General features: G+C 35.2%; 1 protein-coding gene across 2 annotated transcripts in view; it reads left to right on the top strand.

Annotated features, from left to right (window-relative positions):
• The window catches only part of TMPRSS15 (transmembrane serine protease 15), a 60524-nt gene that overhangs the window by 33093 nt on the left and 12218 nt on the right, over positions 1 to 15213 (top strand). For both annotated transcript variants that reach the window (XM_068911251.1, XM_068911242.1), the window contains 5 exons: positions 3422 to 3511; positions 3899 to 4024; positions 4486 to 4617; positions 7144 to 7254; positions 9978 to 10110. In XM_068911251.1, the coding sequence (XP_068767352.1) occupies positions 3422 to 3511; positions 3899 to 4024; positions 4486 to 4617; positions 7144 to 7254; positions 9978 to 10110 (592 nt within the window). The remainder of the gene's footprint in view (positions 1 to 3421; positions 3512 to 3898; positions 4025 to 4485; positions 4618 to 7143; positions 7255 to 9977; positions 10111 to 15213) is intronic.

Raw genomic sequence — 15213 nt, 5'->3', positions numbered from 1 at the left:
ATCTTGTCAAATAGTAAGCTCTATAAGATGGCTGTCACGAGAAGTTCAAATCTTCCCTGTATTTAGTGGAGCTTGCTGACAGTGAGATCCAGTGGACAGCCCCAGAAGGATCTGTGCATTATACAGGCCCAAAGCAAGTGGTTCTTAATATGCAACTGGCAGACCTATCTAAAAGCAAAATTTAAGCCATAACAGGAGATAATGTTTAGCCAAAGTCTGAAAGTTGACAAAATCATTTTTCATTTAAAAAAAATCCATAAAAACAGGGGCAGGTTTCTTTCATCTTAAGTTCTGCTTCCTGGAGGGATGGAAGAGCATTGTTTATTTTTGAACGAAGCAATTACAAACAACTGAATTGAGAAAACATGAAACTTCTCTGTGATGGTAAAGCTGACATTCTTCAATATGAAGTAAACTTTTGAGACAAGGAACTGATATATTTCAGATATAAACCTTCTTGCATTACTACATATTTAAGGAGAATGTTGAATATATAACATACGGTCAGTTGTATGTGTGTGTGCATGTGTGCATATACATATCTATAATATTTACTTTTAAATATCAGGCAGGAAAAACTCCTAAAACCAGAAATCTATCAATTTCAATCTAAACATACCTAACCTTAGTCCCTCAGAATATTCCATGAATGGTTGTCATGAATACATACTTATATAGTAGCTATCCCATAATACCTTAAATTTAAAAAATGAATAAAAAGAATCTGGAATTTTGATTGAAATGCAAAATAATTCCTGTCTCATTGCGCCATTATCCCTCCTGTAACTCCAACATCTCTACAAATGATTGTGATTTTGAGCTCAGTTGTGCAAAAAGATGAGATCAGATTACTTAAAGATATGGATCTGAAGCTATGCTTCTCAGACCTTTTGAGGATATGAATCAAAAATGGAGGATAACTCCCAGGTATCTCTAATAGCCCTTTTAAATGACTCATAAAATAGAAAGTGATACTTGGAGTTTAAGTTAAAACCTATTATCTCTCAAAGATTTGTAGGGACTATAATTAATGGCAGAATTTGACCTGGTGCATTGTTCCTCTGTTGACATTCAGCACAAACAGAAAGTGCATTATATGTTATTTTTCCAAAATCCTAATCTAAAAATGTAAGAGGAAAGATAGGTAAGTTCATTAGTTGTCACAAACTGCAGGTAACAGTAATCCTATGGTTGCTTTACAATGTTATCATAAGTGGAATATTTCAGTGGAAATCTTTTCTAATACTGGAGTGAAATCAGGTACATTCTATTCATGCTGTTAGAACTAAGTATTTTATGATGTGTAGGTAAATTCTTTACAAGAAATAGAACCACCAATTTAAAGTAAAAATCTAATATATGTAACTATAACTTTACACTTCATTAGTGTTTATATATAATTACATATACATATTTATCATAAATAATGTTTTATTGGAGCAATGTTTTGAGGAAAAGGCAAATGGCTACTTTTACCATTTAAAATGTTTAACTGAAAGAGCTTTTAGGGTTCTGATGAAGTCAAAATAACAGTGTAAGTGTTTAAAATACTTAAATATACACTATATGCTGGTACTGTGGTTGTGATCCATTTACCTAAAAACATGGCATAACAGGAATATTATGAATCCTATTTTGGTCAGTCTTTGATGCTCTATTTCAGAACACATACAAGATTTTGTACCTGACTGTACCATCATTAGGGTAAAAGGCATCATCATAGTTATTATAGAGGCAGATATTGTAAGTGATTCTACCAATTTTTTACAGTCATTTGTATCTAGATCACTACTAGTAGGCCATGCATAGAAGATATCATCCAGCTGTTCAATATAAAATTATACTGGAAATGAATCAAAAAAGTTTTAAATATTTAAAAGCACTGGCCCTTTCATAACTCTCCCATTTAGTATATAAATAGTAAGAGTGCTAGTTAGCATTGCCTGGCTCACTATTGTCACATAACATTGGCATACATTCTTGTAACTGTATTTTCCCAGGGTCTTCATCTCACCTTCACATACTACATTAGAATATATTTGGAAAAGCCTGAATACCTGTGCAGATCTCTGCAGAGTACCCTCAGTGTACCCTCTTTTCAAAACAAACCAATACAAAACTTACAATTCGGTCGCATGATTTTGTATTCTAAAGATATTCTGGAAGCTTATATTCCACTTTTCTGTAGAAAAGTTCAAAGCGTTTTCACAAAAGGTGACTAAGGATCCTCACCTTTCCACCAATATAGCAGATATGCTAATATCTACCAGAATAGTAGATACGCTAATAGACATACTTGTTTTGAACTATACTGGCTTTTGAACCATAATGGGTTTTGAACCTCCTTAGATAAAAGTTTAATTTGAAAGCTTCATGTTTAATTGATAAGGTAAGCAACATTAGTTGCAGTAATAACAATAATTAAGTAATAAAATGTTGGCAAGGTTTAGGAAATCAAAAAAGATACTGCTGTTTGTTTCTTATCAAAGCTTAAATGTGATAGCATGAAGGTTCCACCTGAGCAGTTATTTTTAGAAATTTTAAAGATAATTTTCAGCTAAAATTTGGCTACCGATAAACGTTCAGGTACTCTAGTGGTTACCATTATAGCTCCACATGGTGTTGGTCCAGAGTTTTTCTGCTAGATGAGGAAAAGGACTTTCTACTTAAGGGTGTTTCTGATAACGCTGCAAGAAGAACAATTAGATAATAGGAAAGGCGTACATGCTTTGTTCATAAAGAGATTATATTTGGGGGAAAGGAGCTTTCCTGTCTTAACTTGACATTTTTCTGATTTTTATGTTAATGTACTAGTAAATGGTACAGTTAACAGCAACACACTCTTTTCTTCACGTTTTCTCTCCTGCGCACAGCTTGCAGACCAATAGTTACCAAATGAGGGACAGACTGTGCCCTTTAACTAACTACATGGGGAAGGCTTCTCATAACGCCATCATGAATGCAGTTGTGCTCAGAGGCACCAGAACTTCGCAAATACCAATATCTAACTATAACTGTAGATAACACCATGGCATTGATTGTATGGGTCAGCAGATCTGACTTAGACGCTCTACCTAACAAGGACAGTTGAGTTCTTGTTTCTCCAGTGCTCTGTGACTTCACGGGAGTAGTAACTACTTTCAACTTAAAGTTCAAGCAATACCTAAATGGCATCGTAACTCAAGCAATACCTAAATGGCATCGTAACTGAACCCTTGTAGTGATAATTTTAAGTTGAATATCCTGTTCATAAGATTACTTTTTCCCAAATATATACAGCTGAAGGAAATATCATTTAATAACTGTTAAGAATATCATCTGTATTCTCTTTATTATTGTCTGAAACATGAGCTTTGTAGATAACTGATTACGAAAGCAAGGCAGTAGATGAATTTTATTTTTGATATGTTTACTTTTTCAGCTGACTGTGGAGGGCCAGTTGAACTCTGGGAGCCAAACAGTACATTCAGCTCTGAAAACTTTCCAAATAATTACCCTAATCAAGCTTCTTGTAAGTCACTCATCTCTAAATGTCCAGCAAAAGTTTAGTTGGATAACAGTAGAGGTTATAAATCTGCTTTCCCAAGTCAGAAAAGAAGTAGTTTTGTTAATTTATGGAAATTCACAGTTGTGAGGAATGGTAATAAATGCATGCATGTATGACTTAGGAGCCTAAATCCAGTTTTCAAAAGTTGTTTAGTGAACCAATGTCAATGGAATTTGGGATCTTGACAGCATAAGTCACTTGTAAAGATAAGATTTAGACTTCTAGGCCTCTTGGGTGATTTTGAACATTTCAGCAGAGATTTTTTCACAAAATCCTTCAACATGAAAATGACACAGTAAATTTAACAACTGGAAAGTGGTTTTTGTGTGTGTATGTGTTGTTATTTTCTAGGTATATGGTATTTAAATGCTGAGATGGGGAAAAACATTCAACTTCATTTCCAGTTTTTTGACCTGGAAAATATTTATGATGTAGTTGAAGTCAGAGATGGCAGAGGAGCAGATTCCTTGCTTTTGGGCAAGTAACAACACTGAATGCTAAGACGAATCAGACAGCTTAAGCAAACTAATGGATCTAATAGGAAATTAATTCTCTCTAATTAATTAATTATTTCTCTCTAATTTTATTCTAAATTTCTTCATCTTTATGGGTCTTGGAAATTAGAAAGAAAACTTGGGAAAATGATGCCACATACAATAAATTTTACCCAGTGTTTCCTCATGCTCAGCTTTCCATACAGTCCAAAAGAAATTAACTACTCAATGAATAAGACTGCTAATGTACGTAGACAAACACAAGCGTAATCATCACTTAGTCAATCCTTTTTTTTTGTCTGTACTGAGGAGGTGTCAAATCTGCAGCTGAACTTTGGTCCTTGCTTTCTCATAGCATTTAGGTTCCCTTCTGATCACAAAACATTTTGAAATATATAAGAACTAAATAACTAAAAAATGTATTGGTGTTTTCCTGGGGAATAGCTGTCTATACAGGACAAAACCCATTGCCAGACGTCTTCTCTACAACAAACCAGATGACAGTACTGTTCTTCACGGACCAGTCTTCAACTAAGAAGGGTTTTCGTGCAAATTTTACTTCTGGCTACCATCTAGGTAAGCATATGATCTCTTATATTTAAGAGGTTATAGCAAATGTCAAATACATTTGATACAAGGTGGAGAGCAGAAGCTCCTTGAACAACAGAAATATGAAAAAATTAAAGACATAGTCTAGCAGTATACTCATCTGCTTTTCACTTTTTCTGGAGTGAAAAGTGACTTTTTTTTTACTTTACTGCAATAGAACAAAGGTTGTACTATCTGCAACTTTGTGTAATATCTCTGACTCCATATTTTGACCTATAAAGCATCTAATGATAAGAGGGCAAATATGGACTGTTCTCTATACCAGACCCTCAAAAGAACATCTCCTTGTGATTCATTTGAGAGTGTCATTAATGTGTTTTTGGATAATATTTATAACACTTATTATAGATCACATATACTAGAATAGAATAATGGATATGATAACTGATTAATGTATGTGATTTCATCTTTAAAAATTTGGTCTTTCCTGTGTGGCGGGTCTGGGAAAAGCTGCAGTTTAAAATATTTGGGCAGCATTGTTTCTACTCCCAGCCATTTCCCTGCTGAAAGAATTCTGCTTGTGATTGTAATGAGGGCCTGCAATCAGACCCTTCACTTGTCCAGGTAATTCTGCAACTGGATCTCCAAAAACATGCAGAACAGAGCCAAGTTCTAAAGATGTGCAACAGCAATATGATAACCGGGAGAAATCTTCTCACTAACTCCTTTTCTTGCTGAAATTAATTAAAGGCTTTGTTTTACTTTGGCAGAAATCTGACAGCAGAAAGAAGAAAAAGTAGTATATACTCACAAATAACGTAAAGTAGCTTTCACCTACATGAACAGAAAGTTAACAAGAATATACACTCTTTTTCTTTCTTTAACTATCAGAAATGGCACATTTTTCCTGGCATGATTAGCTAGTTGTAGCTCTTTTATATATTAATATAATATTAATTTCTTAATGTCTGAAAAAACTTGACCATTGATTTACTGTCATAAAATCAACTTAATTTAGTCCCCTTGTGTAAGACTGAGAGGTAGGTTAATATGCCTCTTTCTTTACTTCTTGTTCTGCTTTCTCTATCACATCTGTTCAGTTTAGCAACAGTATGCCTTTTTTTAGCTGCTTCAGCATCTTTGTCCACATTTACTGTAAAATGAAAATTAACCTTAGTAAGTCAGAGTTCTTAAAGAAACAGTTGTCAGTTCTAGTTAGATATATTTTAAAAGGTTCAGTTTACAGAAGAATTATGCTTATTCAGGATCTTCGTAGCCAGAGGACACAGGCTAATATCAGTAGCATGCAGGCCCAAGGTTAAAAGGATTATCAGTAAATAAGTGAATTTTACAAGAACAATTTTTCTCCATATTTTATTTTTCCATGAAATGTTGAGATTTTGATTAGGAATCATAATTTGACAATGAATAATTTTTAATAGTATGAGATATAGTAAAATAGCATATTCAGAAATCTTATCTTCATCTAGCTATCAAAGTGGGAACAGAAAATCTGACATCAGCTGTGGACACTGAATATATGAAAATCTAGTTCAGGCCTTTGGGAAATCCTATCCTTTTGCATCCATATTGTACAACAGTGCCTTATGAATGAATGTATCATTTAATCTGGATATTAACAATCCAGAGGCAAAGCAATAGTCTTGCCTTACATGAGAGTTCTAGACAGTAAAATGTTCGTTCAGTATGTCCAGGAAGGCAAAGAAAAGAAAATGCAATGTTTTTTCAATAGAATTTATCTTTATTACTGTATATTTCATGTAAATTATGTTAAATGGTGCCATTAAAAATACATTTTGGCTAGAGAAAGAATTATAGCAATATATTTATTCTATGTGTGATCTACTTTCATATATATTTGATACTGAAGTAGATTAACCTTACTTTTGAGAATGCTCTCTCTCTTCATTGCTCTCCGCTACTTTTGTCTCTTCTACGTTTCTTCCCAGATTTCAACAGGATGCTCTTGGATTTGAATGACTCTCTCCTTTTAAGTTTGACTTGAGGTACTTCAATTTGTTGAACTTTTGTGAAAGTGCCAAACATCTAGGACTTGCATTCATTTCTTACTTTTTAAAAATTTGAGAAGTCCTAGATTGGCAAAGGTTAATAGGATGCTTGCCTTTGATTTCAATGGGGATAGGATTTGATCATGATTTGACTTCTCTTACCCCTCCAAAGTTTATTGCACTTAACAGAAGAGTACTAGCAACTGAGCAGTGTTAACTATAGGAACAACTGCAAGATATATTGTATATTTTCTACTTAATTAATCTCTATTTATGTGAAAGTAATCTTTATTTTGAAAAAGGAAGTAACGGAAAGAGAAAGGGAAAGGAAAGGAAAGGAAAGGGAAGGGAAGAAGAAAGAAGAAAAGGAAATGAAAGGAAAGGAAAGGAAATCATAACAGGAAAGGAAAGGTTCTGGGTACTTATCCACTCAATTTTTCCTTCAGGTGAACTGGAAGATCTCCACAGAGCATGAACCTTGAAAAAAATTACAATTTCATCTTCATTTTCTGTTTTTTTTCAGGAGCTTGTGAACCTGAGGAGTATCACTGTAGAAGTGGGGAGTGTATACCACTGCATAATCTTTGTGATAACCTCCTTCAGTGTGAAGATGGCTCTGATGAAGCAGAATGTGGTAAGGTTTCCTTCACACAAACAAAAGGAACGCATGCATGTTTGGTAGAAATTACATAGGAAAATAGCCATGAAACCTCAGCCCGTGTAAGCTACTGCAGCTGCATGCAAGTCATATTGATTTAGACTGAAGTCTCTGGTTGAGTTTGACTAGGACAAAAAACCAAAGTCAGTCCTTTGAGACAGTGCATGAAAGCTAGTGTAGATCTCTGAGAAAGGTAGGAAGTTCCTCTGTGTTTAAAACTATGGCTGCCCATCCAAGCCTCAAAATTAAATAAAAGCTCGTTAATGTTCTCTGTCTGTATCCCTTTCGTATCCCCAAATTCTACCACTTTTTGCTGTATGTAATTTGAGTTTCACAGCAGTATAAGTGCTACAGTGTATGGTAGAGAGTAACAGTCATTTTGCTGGAAACTCCCAACTGGTCCCAGGCCTGTGAAACCAATCTGCAGCACCTGACAACCCCCTAGCGTTTTTGGACTCTCTCATATGCAGGCTTTGATGTAGAGTAAAGGCATGGCACAACTGCAAAAGCATCATTTGCTGCTCACAGTTGATGTGTGAGTTCCTATGACAAAGAAAGCAACAGCCGCTGTTGCATAGCCATCTGGTAAAACGGTTCTTTCCAAAATCTGAGTGTACAGTATATGGCTTTATTTCATGTAACACAGAAATAATGCCCCCTAAAAATAACTCCAATATAAAACCAGTGTTAATATCATGTTGATCCTAGCAGAGAAATTAAACCGCTGTTTCTGATAAAGTGTTATTCTGACAATGCATTATAGTGCGCTAATGGAAGAGTTAAAAGCAGCCTTTTAAGGTGGGATACAGCTTCATGTTCCTTTGTTTTAAAGAGGACATTCAGTACATCCTTGGATGTGTGCTAGCAGTTTTCATTGATTTCATATCTTCTATGCACGCACACGCACATACACACACAGAGAATATATGTATATGTATATCTGAAGGCACAGTTTCATTCTTCCAATTAGTGCACTTAGCTGTATGTATATGTATTCTGCCTTTAGAAATGCATAGAAAAAATTTCAGTTCAGCTTCTTCTTAAGCAAAGAGGACGTGGAGACGATTTTTGGCCATTATTAAAGAAGATACAGATACGGTAACCAACACCTACATTAATCAAGTATATTTTCCTGAAGATTTCTTTTGCTGTGGATTGTCTATTACTTCATAACAAATTACTTCACACTAAAGGGTTGGAAGAATTGTTTCCAAAACCAAATTAAACCAAAAAATTTGCTGAATCAATCTATGTCTCAAAATGAAATGAAAACTTAATTTTATACCTTCACACTGAGTCTTTTCAGTGTCCAAAATTACTACTCATTTTTCTAAAACCCACTTCAATTTCTCATCAGATGTGGCAATCTAAACTAGGCAAACTGCTGTTTTCAAATACCTCAACTTCTGAAACTTCCCAGGAACTGCAAAGAAAAGGTCTAAGATATCTCATCCTTTGCAAAATTCTGTAATATATGACAATTGAATTAAACAGTGGTTAAGATTCCATGGTAAGATTCAAGCTTCTCTCATGGCTTACCAACATCTTAAAAGCAAATCACTAGTGCATCTGGAGAAGAACATGGATCTAATGAGAAGAAAGGAAAGTGAACTATAGTTCAAGTAGAAGACAGGAAAAGTATCAAAAGCAAATTAGAGAAATCTCAGTGCAAGCAGTTCTCAAATCTTTCAAGACTACTCCAGAGTTCCTCACAGCTGAGGTTTACCATTATTTAATGACAGTACATCACTTCTTACATACATGCTGGCTGCCTGTTGAAGAGTCTTTCCCAAAAATATAATAATTTTTACTGTAGTGGGTGAGCTTTACTTTTTGTGGAAACATTTTGGTGGTAAAAGGTTTTCTGGACAGCTAATATTTTTCACAAGTTTTTATTTGTGCCACCAGTAAATTAAAACGTATTGTTTCTCTCCCCCACCCCTTGTTCATGCTAGCAATAGCCTTCATTTGCCTGAAATGTAGCTGTGACTCTTAAGTCATAGAGGTGATTCTGTTGTCCTTCTGTTGACCTTCCGGCCAGACTTCCTTAGTCACTATGCCAGTAGCACAAGATTTTTCACAAAATACTCAAAGAATTTGTAATAAACTATTGAAATATTTCCACATTTTTGTTCTGAATATTTTGTTTTGGAAGAAGTTTTGATAAAAAGATTGTTTTTCAGGTTTTTGGTTTTTTTCTTTTTTTTAGCTCAAGCGACAATGAAACAAACAGTGAAAGTTCCCATAGCAATTGGAATTGAAAAATTCAATTTTTGAGTCAGCTCTGGTTTTTACCTCATCTGCAATCTATTTTACTGAGCTTCATGTAGCTAAATCTTCACAGAGTAGACAGAAATAGCATAATGCTTGCCAAGATAAAACCTTGGTTAGAGTAGATGGGAAATGTACTGGTTTACTAAATCAACTGAAGAGTGTCTATCTGTGAGACACCTGCAAAATACAGGCTGTAAGGCTCAGCTGTAGCAGAAATATGCGAGGCGATAACAATAACGTTTCCTTTCAGGGAGACTGCAAGATCCTTGAGACACTGAGTTTCTTAACTTCTTTTGTTCTTTGTTGGTTCTAATAAATCTGTCTATATTACATTTCTGTGGAGTTGGAGAGGATGGTATTTGTTTGTTTGTTTTTATTCTTTTAAAACACTTACCTAAAATATGTATATCCATTTTGGTCTACAGTGAGATTGCTGAATAGTTCTCTAAGCACCCAAGGCATAGTGCAGATCAGGACTGGGAAGATGTGGAACCTGGTATGTGCAGATAATTGGAATGAGCAGATTTCAGACAGCGTTTGCCACCTGCTAGGGCAAGGGTGAGTGTATTCTTTGTCTTTGTAGCTTGTTTGCAACTCTCGTGGGTCTGTGCGTTTGTGTTTTCCTCATCATTTCATTAGTGTCATTACCACCCAAAAATGGACATATATACTTTTCCATGGTAAAATGAAGTGCTTGGTCTGCCAACATAAAAAGTATCACAATGCCTAAGATTTTAATCTGGAGTAGACAGCAGCCTTGGCTGCTCTGCTATCATATTAAAGTTCGTTTCAGGTAAATTCTAGATAACTACTTGGTCATTCTGCAGGTGGGCTCCCAGTACATTTCATACCTGGCATTAGACGTGATCTGTTGAGATAAGAAACTAAACTTCTCTTAAGGTATGGCAGGGGGAAGGCAATTCTATCAGGAAAAGCATGTGTTTGGAAAAAAAAAATGGCATCAATCAATATTCAGTAAGATTTTCAGGGAAAGAAGGGGGCAGGGTTGGATGAAGAAGTGTTGTCTTTTAACATCTATGGTAAAATTTATGGCCCTGGTCTTGGCCTCACTTACACTGTGTGCAACTTCACTGCCATCCACTGAATAACAAATAGTTCTCCTACAGTGCTTTGGTTTTTAGAGGATATCATTCATCCAAGCAATAATCAAATGAAAGCCTTAGTTTGCAATTTATTATGTTGGTCTCCTACCAAAGTAGGATGCTTGCAAATGCCTTTCTGATGAATTGATAATAGAAATAAAAAGAGGTAAAAGGACTTATAAAAATATCCAAATGTTATTTAAAATTATTTTTAATCATTAGATGATAGAATTTGTGGTGTTTAATTATTTTTCTCTTCAGATAGGTGTTGTATTTATGTACATGTCAGATACCTGCATGCACAAATCCTGATTATGATTTACATATGTAGTTATCTCATTGATGGATGAATATAAGGGCATAAAAAGTATGACTAATGATCTCTCTACTCAAATGTCCCGTCTTTACTGGCTGGTAGCCTTCTTCCTCTCCCTCTTTCTCCCCTTTCCCCCACCCATCTTTCCTCTACAGCTTCTGGAGACTGCTCATTTCTTGGTCTGATTGTTTAATTTACATTTTTATATTTCATAGGCCTCAGTGAACTTTGTCTTCCATGATATTTTCTATTAACTTTAACTTATGTATGCTTTGGTGTCCATAACATTCTGTGGCAATACATTTCAGAGTTTGTCTCTATAAACTAGTCAAATAAAATCATTAAAAAATCTCCTGTTAAGATAAGTTTTCTGTATTAGTTCTTTCTGATTCCATTGTTCAGTTTATCACATCTTCCTATTGCTAAGACAAAGTATTTTTAAACTTAAATTGTGTCATATTCTCCTATCCCAGGTGCAATTTCTGTTTTAGATCCTACAGAATAGCATAAAAATTCTCCTGCTTTTCTATAAAGACAATTTTACTAGATCATATGCCATTTATGAAAAACAAAAAAAGCGAGAGAGGGAAAACTAGACAGAAACCACCATATCTTTTTATGCAAGCTATTAGTCAGATACAATAGAGTATTTTCACTCACTGCTGACCTGTTTCATATTTATGTATTCACACAGAATTTCAAGTCTGCCTAAATAAGTAGCAATCTGAAGTACCACCTATATTGTCTGTCAATGTAATTTTAATATCCACATCACTATTCTACACACCTCCTGGGGAGAAGTGGCTTTGCAGCAGACAACGAGGAGAAGTGTTGTTTTAAGCTTAGCACCATTAAGCATCACTCTGTTTCTACCTTCTATGAATTCCCCTGTAGCAGCATACTTGTTACTAAATAGCAGCATGTTTTTTTTATTAAATGGATGTTTGTAATAACAGGTCTTGGGTAGGCTATAGCTTATACTGCTATACTGAATAATTACCTAGAAACATGCATTATCAGAGAAAGAGATTAAGGTTCAGCTAGGCTGATTTACTTTTGCTGTTAATTTCTTGTACATTTGCTAGTCTCATTTACTGCTTAATTTATGAAAAAGGTAGAAAAGATGAGTCCTGTAGCTATCCCGATTATTCATGTAGCTGGGCTAGAAAGTGTAATGTTCCACACGTTCTAATAAATCACACATCTAAATTCTTTTACTTCTATTTTTCAAATATGTGACTGCTGCATTTGTGATATGTGCCAGACAAGAAGCACATCTAGAGGGATGTGCATGTGTTCATCTCCAAAATATAGCTTAGATTAATCATTTACAAATATTCTTAATTTGTGGAAGGTACGGAGATGGGTGCAATTCAGGAACCAGAATGAGAACGCTTTGCTCAGCCTGCCTGTATAATTGTGTCTCTCTGATGTCACTGCTAAAACTAGCTTCTTCCATGAGTATTGTTAGCATTACTTTTCCTTAAACCACCAAAATGTCAGACTGAAAAAAATATGTTATCCTATGTTAAGCTCCCCATTGAGCTTTTTGCCACTCTACTGGTCCAGCTTGACACATGTTTATTTCTCTAGAGCTGGAGCCAGCTCTGCGTAGCTGGTCTGACCCATTCCTGGGTCAAACCTTGCAGTTTTCTCACACCCAAAAGTCCGATAAGGACTGCTAGTTTAGGACATTAATGTTATCCCAGCATTCTGGTTCATGAACTCACAAAATTCTTGAAAAGGAAAGGAGTTAATTGGAGTATGGTTACTTGTTTGAAGTGCCTAAGGAATTAGGTTTTCATTCTCCCCACAAATGGTCAGTAGTAACTACAGGCCTAACTCTTTGAGACACAGGAGAAAATCCTTTCTTTGACCGTCAGACTCAGACTCTCCAATGTGTTGAGAATACAATATATTGCCTAAAGAAGCTGGAAATGGTCCCCCCAAATTTCTGTACAAGGAAATTTTTTTTCCAGTGGATAAATTTGAATAATAAACAGACATAGCGTGACCTTTCCCTGGTATAGAGCCAGTATGAGTTGCATGCTGAATATAACACAGAAACTGGTTCTCAGCATGTACAGAAAGTTTGCAGCACGGAGGACCAGAATTAGGGAAGTTTTAATAAACTTGGTGACAGATGTAGTGTCATGTCAGTTTTCTCCAAGTAGTAATGTTCCCCTTGATCTGAAAATCTCCGGAGAGTCTCAGTGGATTTTTAGGGATTTATAGGTCCATAGCTTCACTTGGGATTAGATACTGCTAGTAGGATTGGCTGAATAAACAAACCGAGTGCTTGAGAAGCTTTGTTTCAAATCCAGAAAGTGTGCAGAGGTATATTACAAATTTTCATATAAACTTATATATAAATTTTACATATAAATTTTCATATAAATATTACAAATTTTCATATAAACAAATGTGTGTGCACACAAGCATTTAGAGAACAGTTGGTCTTCATATGAATCCCCATGTGAACAAAGCTATTTATATGCAAAAGAAAGTGCTGCTGTTGGTAATTTGCTACAATTCTTTAGTATTTGTTGCTCTCTAACTAAAACAGTGGAAGGAGCAGAAACACTGTCCTGTATCTCAAATATGAATTATGCAAACTGGAAACATCCTATAGCCTGAAAACTGTCCAATGCATTACAAAGTGTGTGAATACATCATCTTCAAGTAAGAAAGGTATGTTTGTTTGTTTTTTTTCCCAAACAGGAAAAAGAGTTACAGTTATCAGACAATTGGCACTTCTATTCTTATTCTGAACACTTTTTCAGCATAGTATGACATTATCTTAATTCTTCATAACATTTGGTAGTGCTAACTGTTACAGAGCACATCTGACCCAGAATTAGACTAAATTATAGCGATCCATAAAGTATTCAGGTACCTGAAGTCCACTGACATCAGAAGAATTTACTGCCCAAATACCGCTGTAGATCTGTGTGTAAGAAACATATCTAAGATTATTGCAAGTTCTGGCTAGTGGGTAGGTTGAATGGAATGAGGGGTACCTAATGCCTAGGTTAGCCTCTTCTTAAAGGCATTTTCTTTCACAACCTGAGAAACTTCTAAAAATCACGTTCATTGACAGAAGTCCTGTAGTGAAAAGCTAAGTTATAGCTGTAGGACTTAGCCCATTGTGTTAATCCTTACAGGTAAAGGCCATCATAGTAAGCCATTGTCATTCCCCCTTTTTAAAAATAAATGTAGTTTGGCTGTTGATCTGTTCTAGCACAGACAATCTTATCAGAACATTTTTATTGTAGGTACACCTGATCTATGTGTGTTGAATGTCCCCCTGAATCAGTGAAAATGAAAAGGGTGTAGCACTGAGTTTCTGAACCTACAGAACAAACTATATTGTTGTTTACAATCTGATTGTCTCCAAGAAAGGCATATGATTTCTTGTACTTATAGAGATGCTTTACCCTCATGATTTGCCAATATATTAATTAAAAGTGTAGCAGATTGATTTTACAGTCACTCAGAGATTTTAGAAATCTAAATCAGCATTTGTGCATGCTTCAGCAAGTCAAACTAAGAAAACAAACGAATCCACTGAAAATATCAAAAATGTTCTTGAAAAAGGGCTTTACATTTTATTTCAAAAAGTTAGGGAAACTTAATAAAGACTATGCGGTTATAGAGAAGCTCAGAGAAAATCTAAACTCTAATTCAGAAATTGCAGTGTTTATGAAAAAGAAGGAAAAGAAAGGGAAATATTTTGCTCAATCTTGGCAGAAAAAGTCCAAGAAACTACAGTGAGAAGGGAGATCTTCACAGGTATTATGAAGTGATTGGGAGCTTTGACTTCAGTGCAGAAGGTTCATAGTGTTTGCCCTGTTACAATAAACTAGTAAAACACAAACATATTCAGTTGAAGTATCATGGTAAAATGTGCCAGAGAAAATGTAAGCCAATAATATTAATTAGTGTACCTACTCTTAGCTTCTTCTGGCAGCATGTTCATTTTTTACATCAGTGAAAAAATCTTCCACTCACTTTCTCAAGAACCACTTAGTGGCTGTTACACACGTTTGTACCCGTTGTAGCTTGGTGATTAGACTGGTCTCTGCAAAGTTCTTCAGAGCAGAATTTAAATGTACCTACTTGGTTTGAAACTTTGCTACTCTTCTGGACTGTCTAGAAGCTCAAGTCATGGTCCAGGAGGAGTGGAGTTAGTATTAATGTACTAGCATTTTATATGCCGTACAATAGACTGTACATATATCT

Source organism: Struthio camelus, chromosome 1 (genome assembly GCF_040807025.1).
Source record: "Struthio camelus isolate bStrCam1 chromosome 1, bStrCam1.hap1, whole genome shotgun sequence".
Lineage (NCBI taxonomy): Eukaryota > Metazoa > Chordata > Aves > Struthioniformes > Struthionidae > Struthio > Struthio camelus.
Note: the sequence above shows the minus strand (reverse complement) of the source record. Positions and strands in the feature narration are given on the sequence as shown.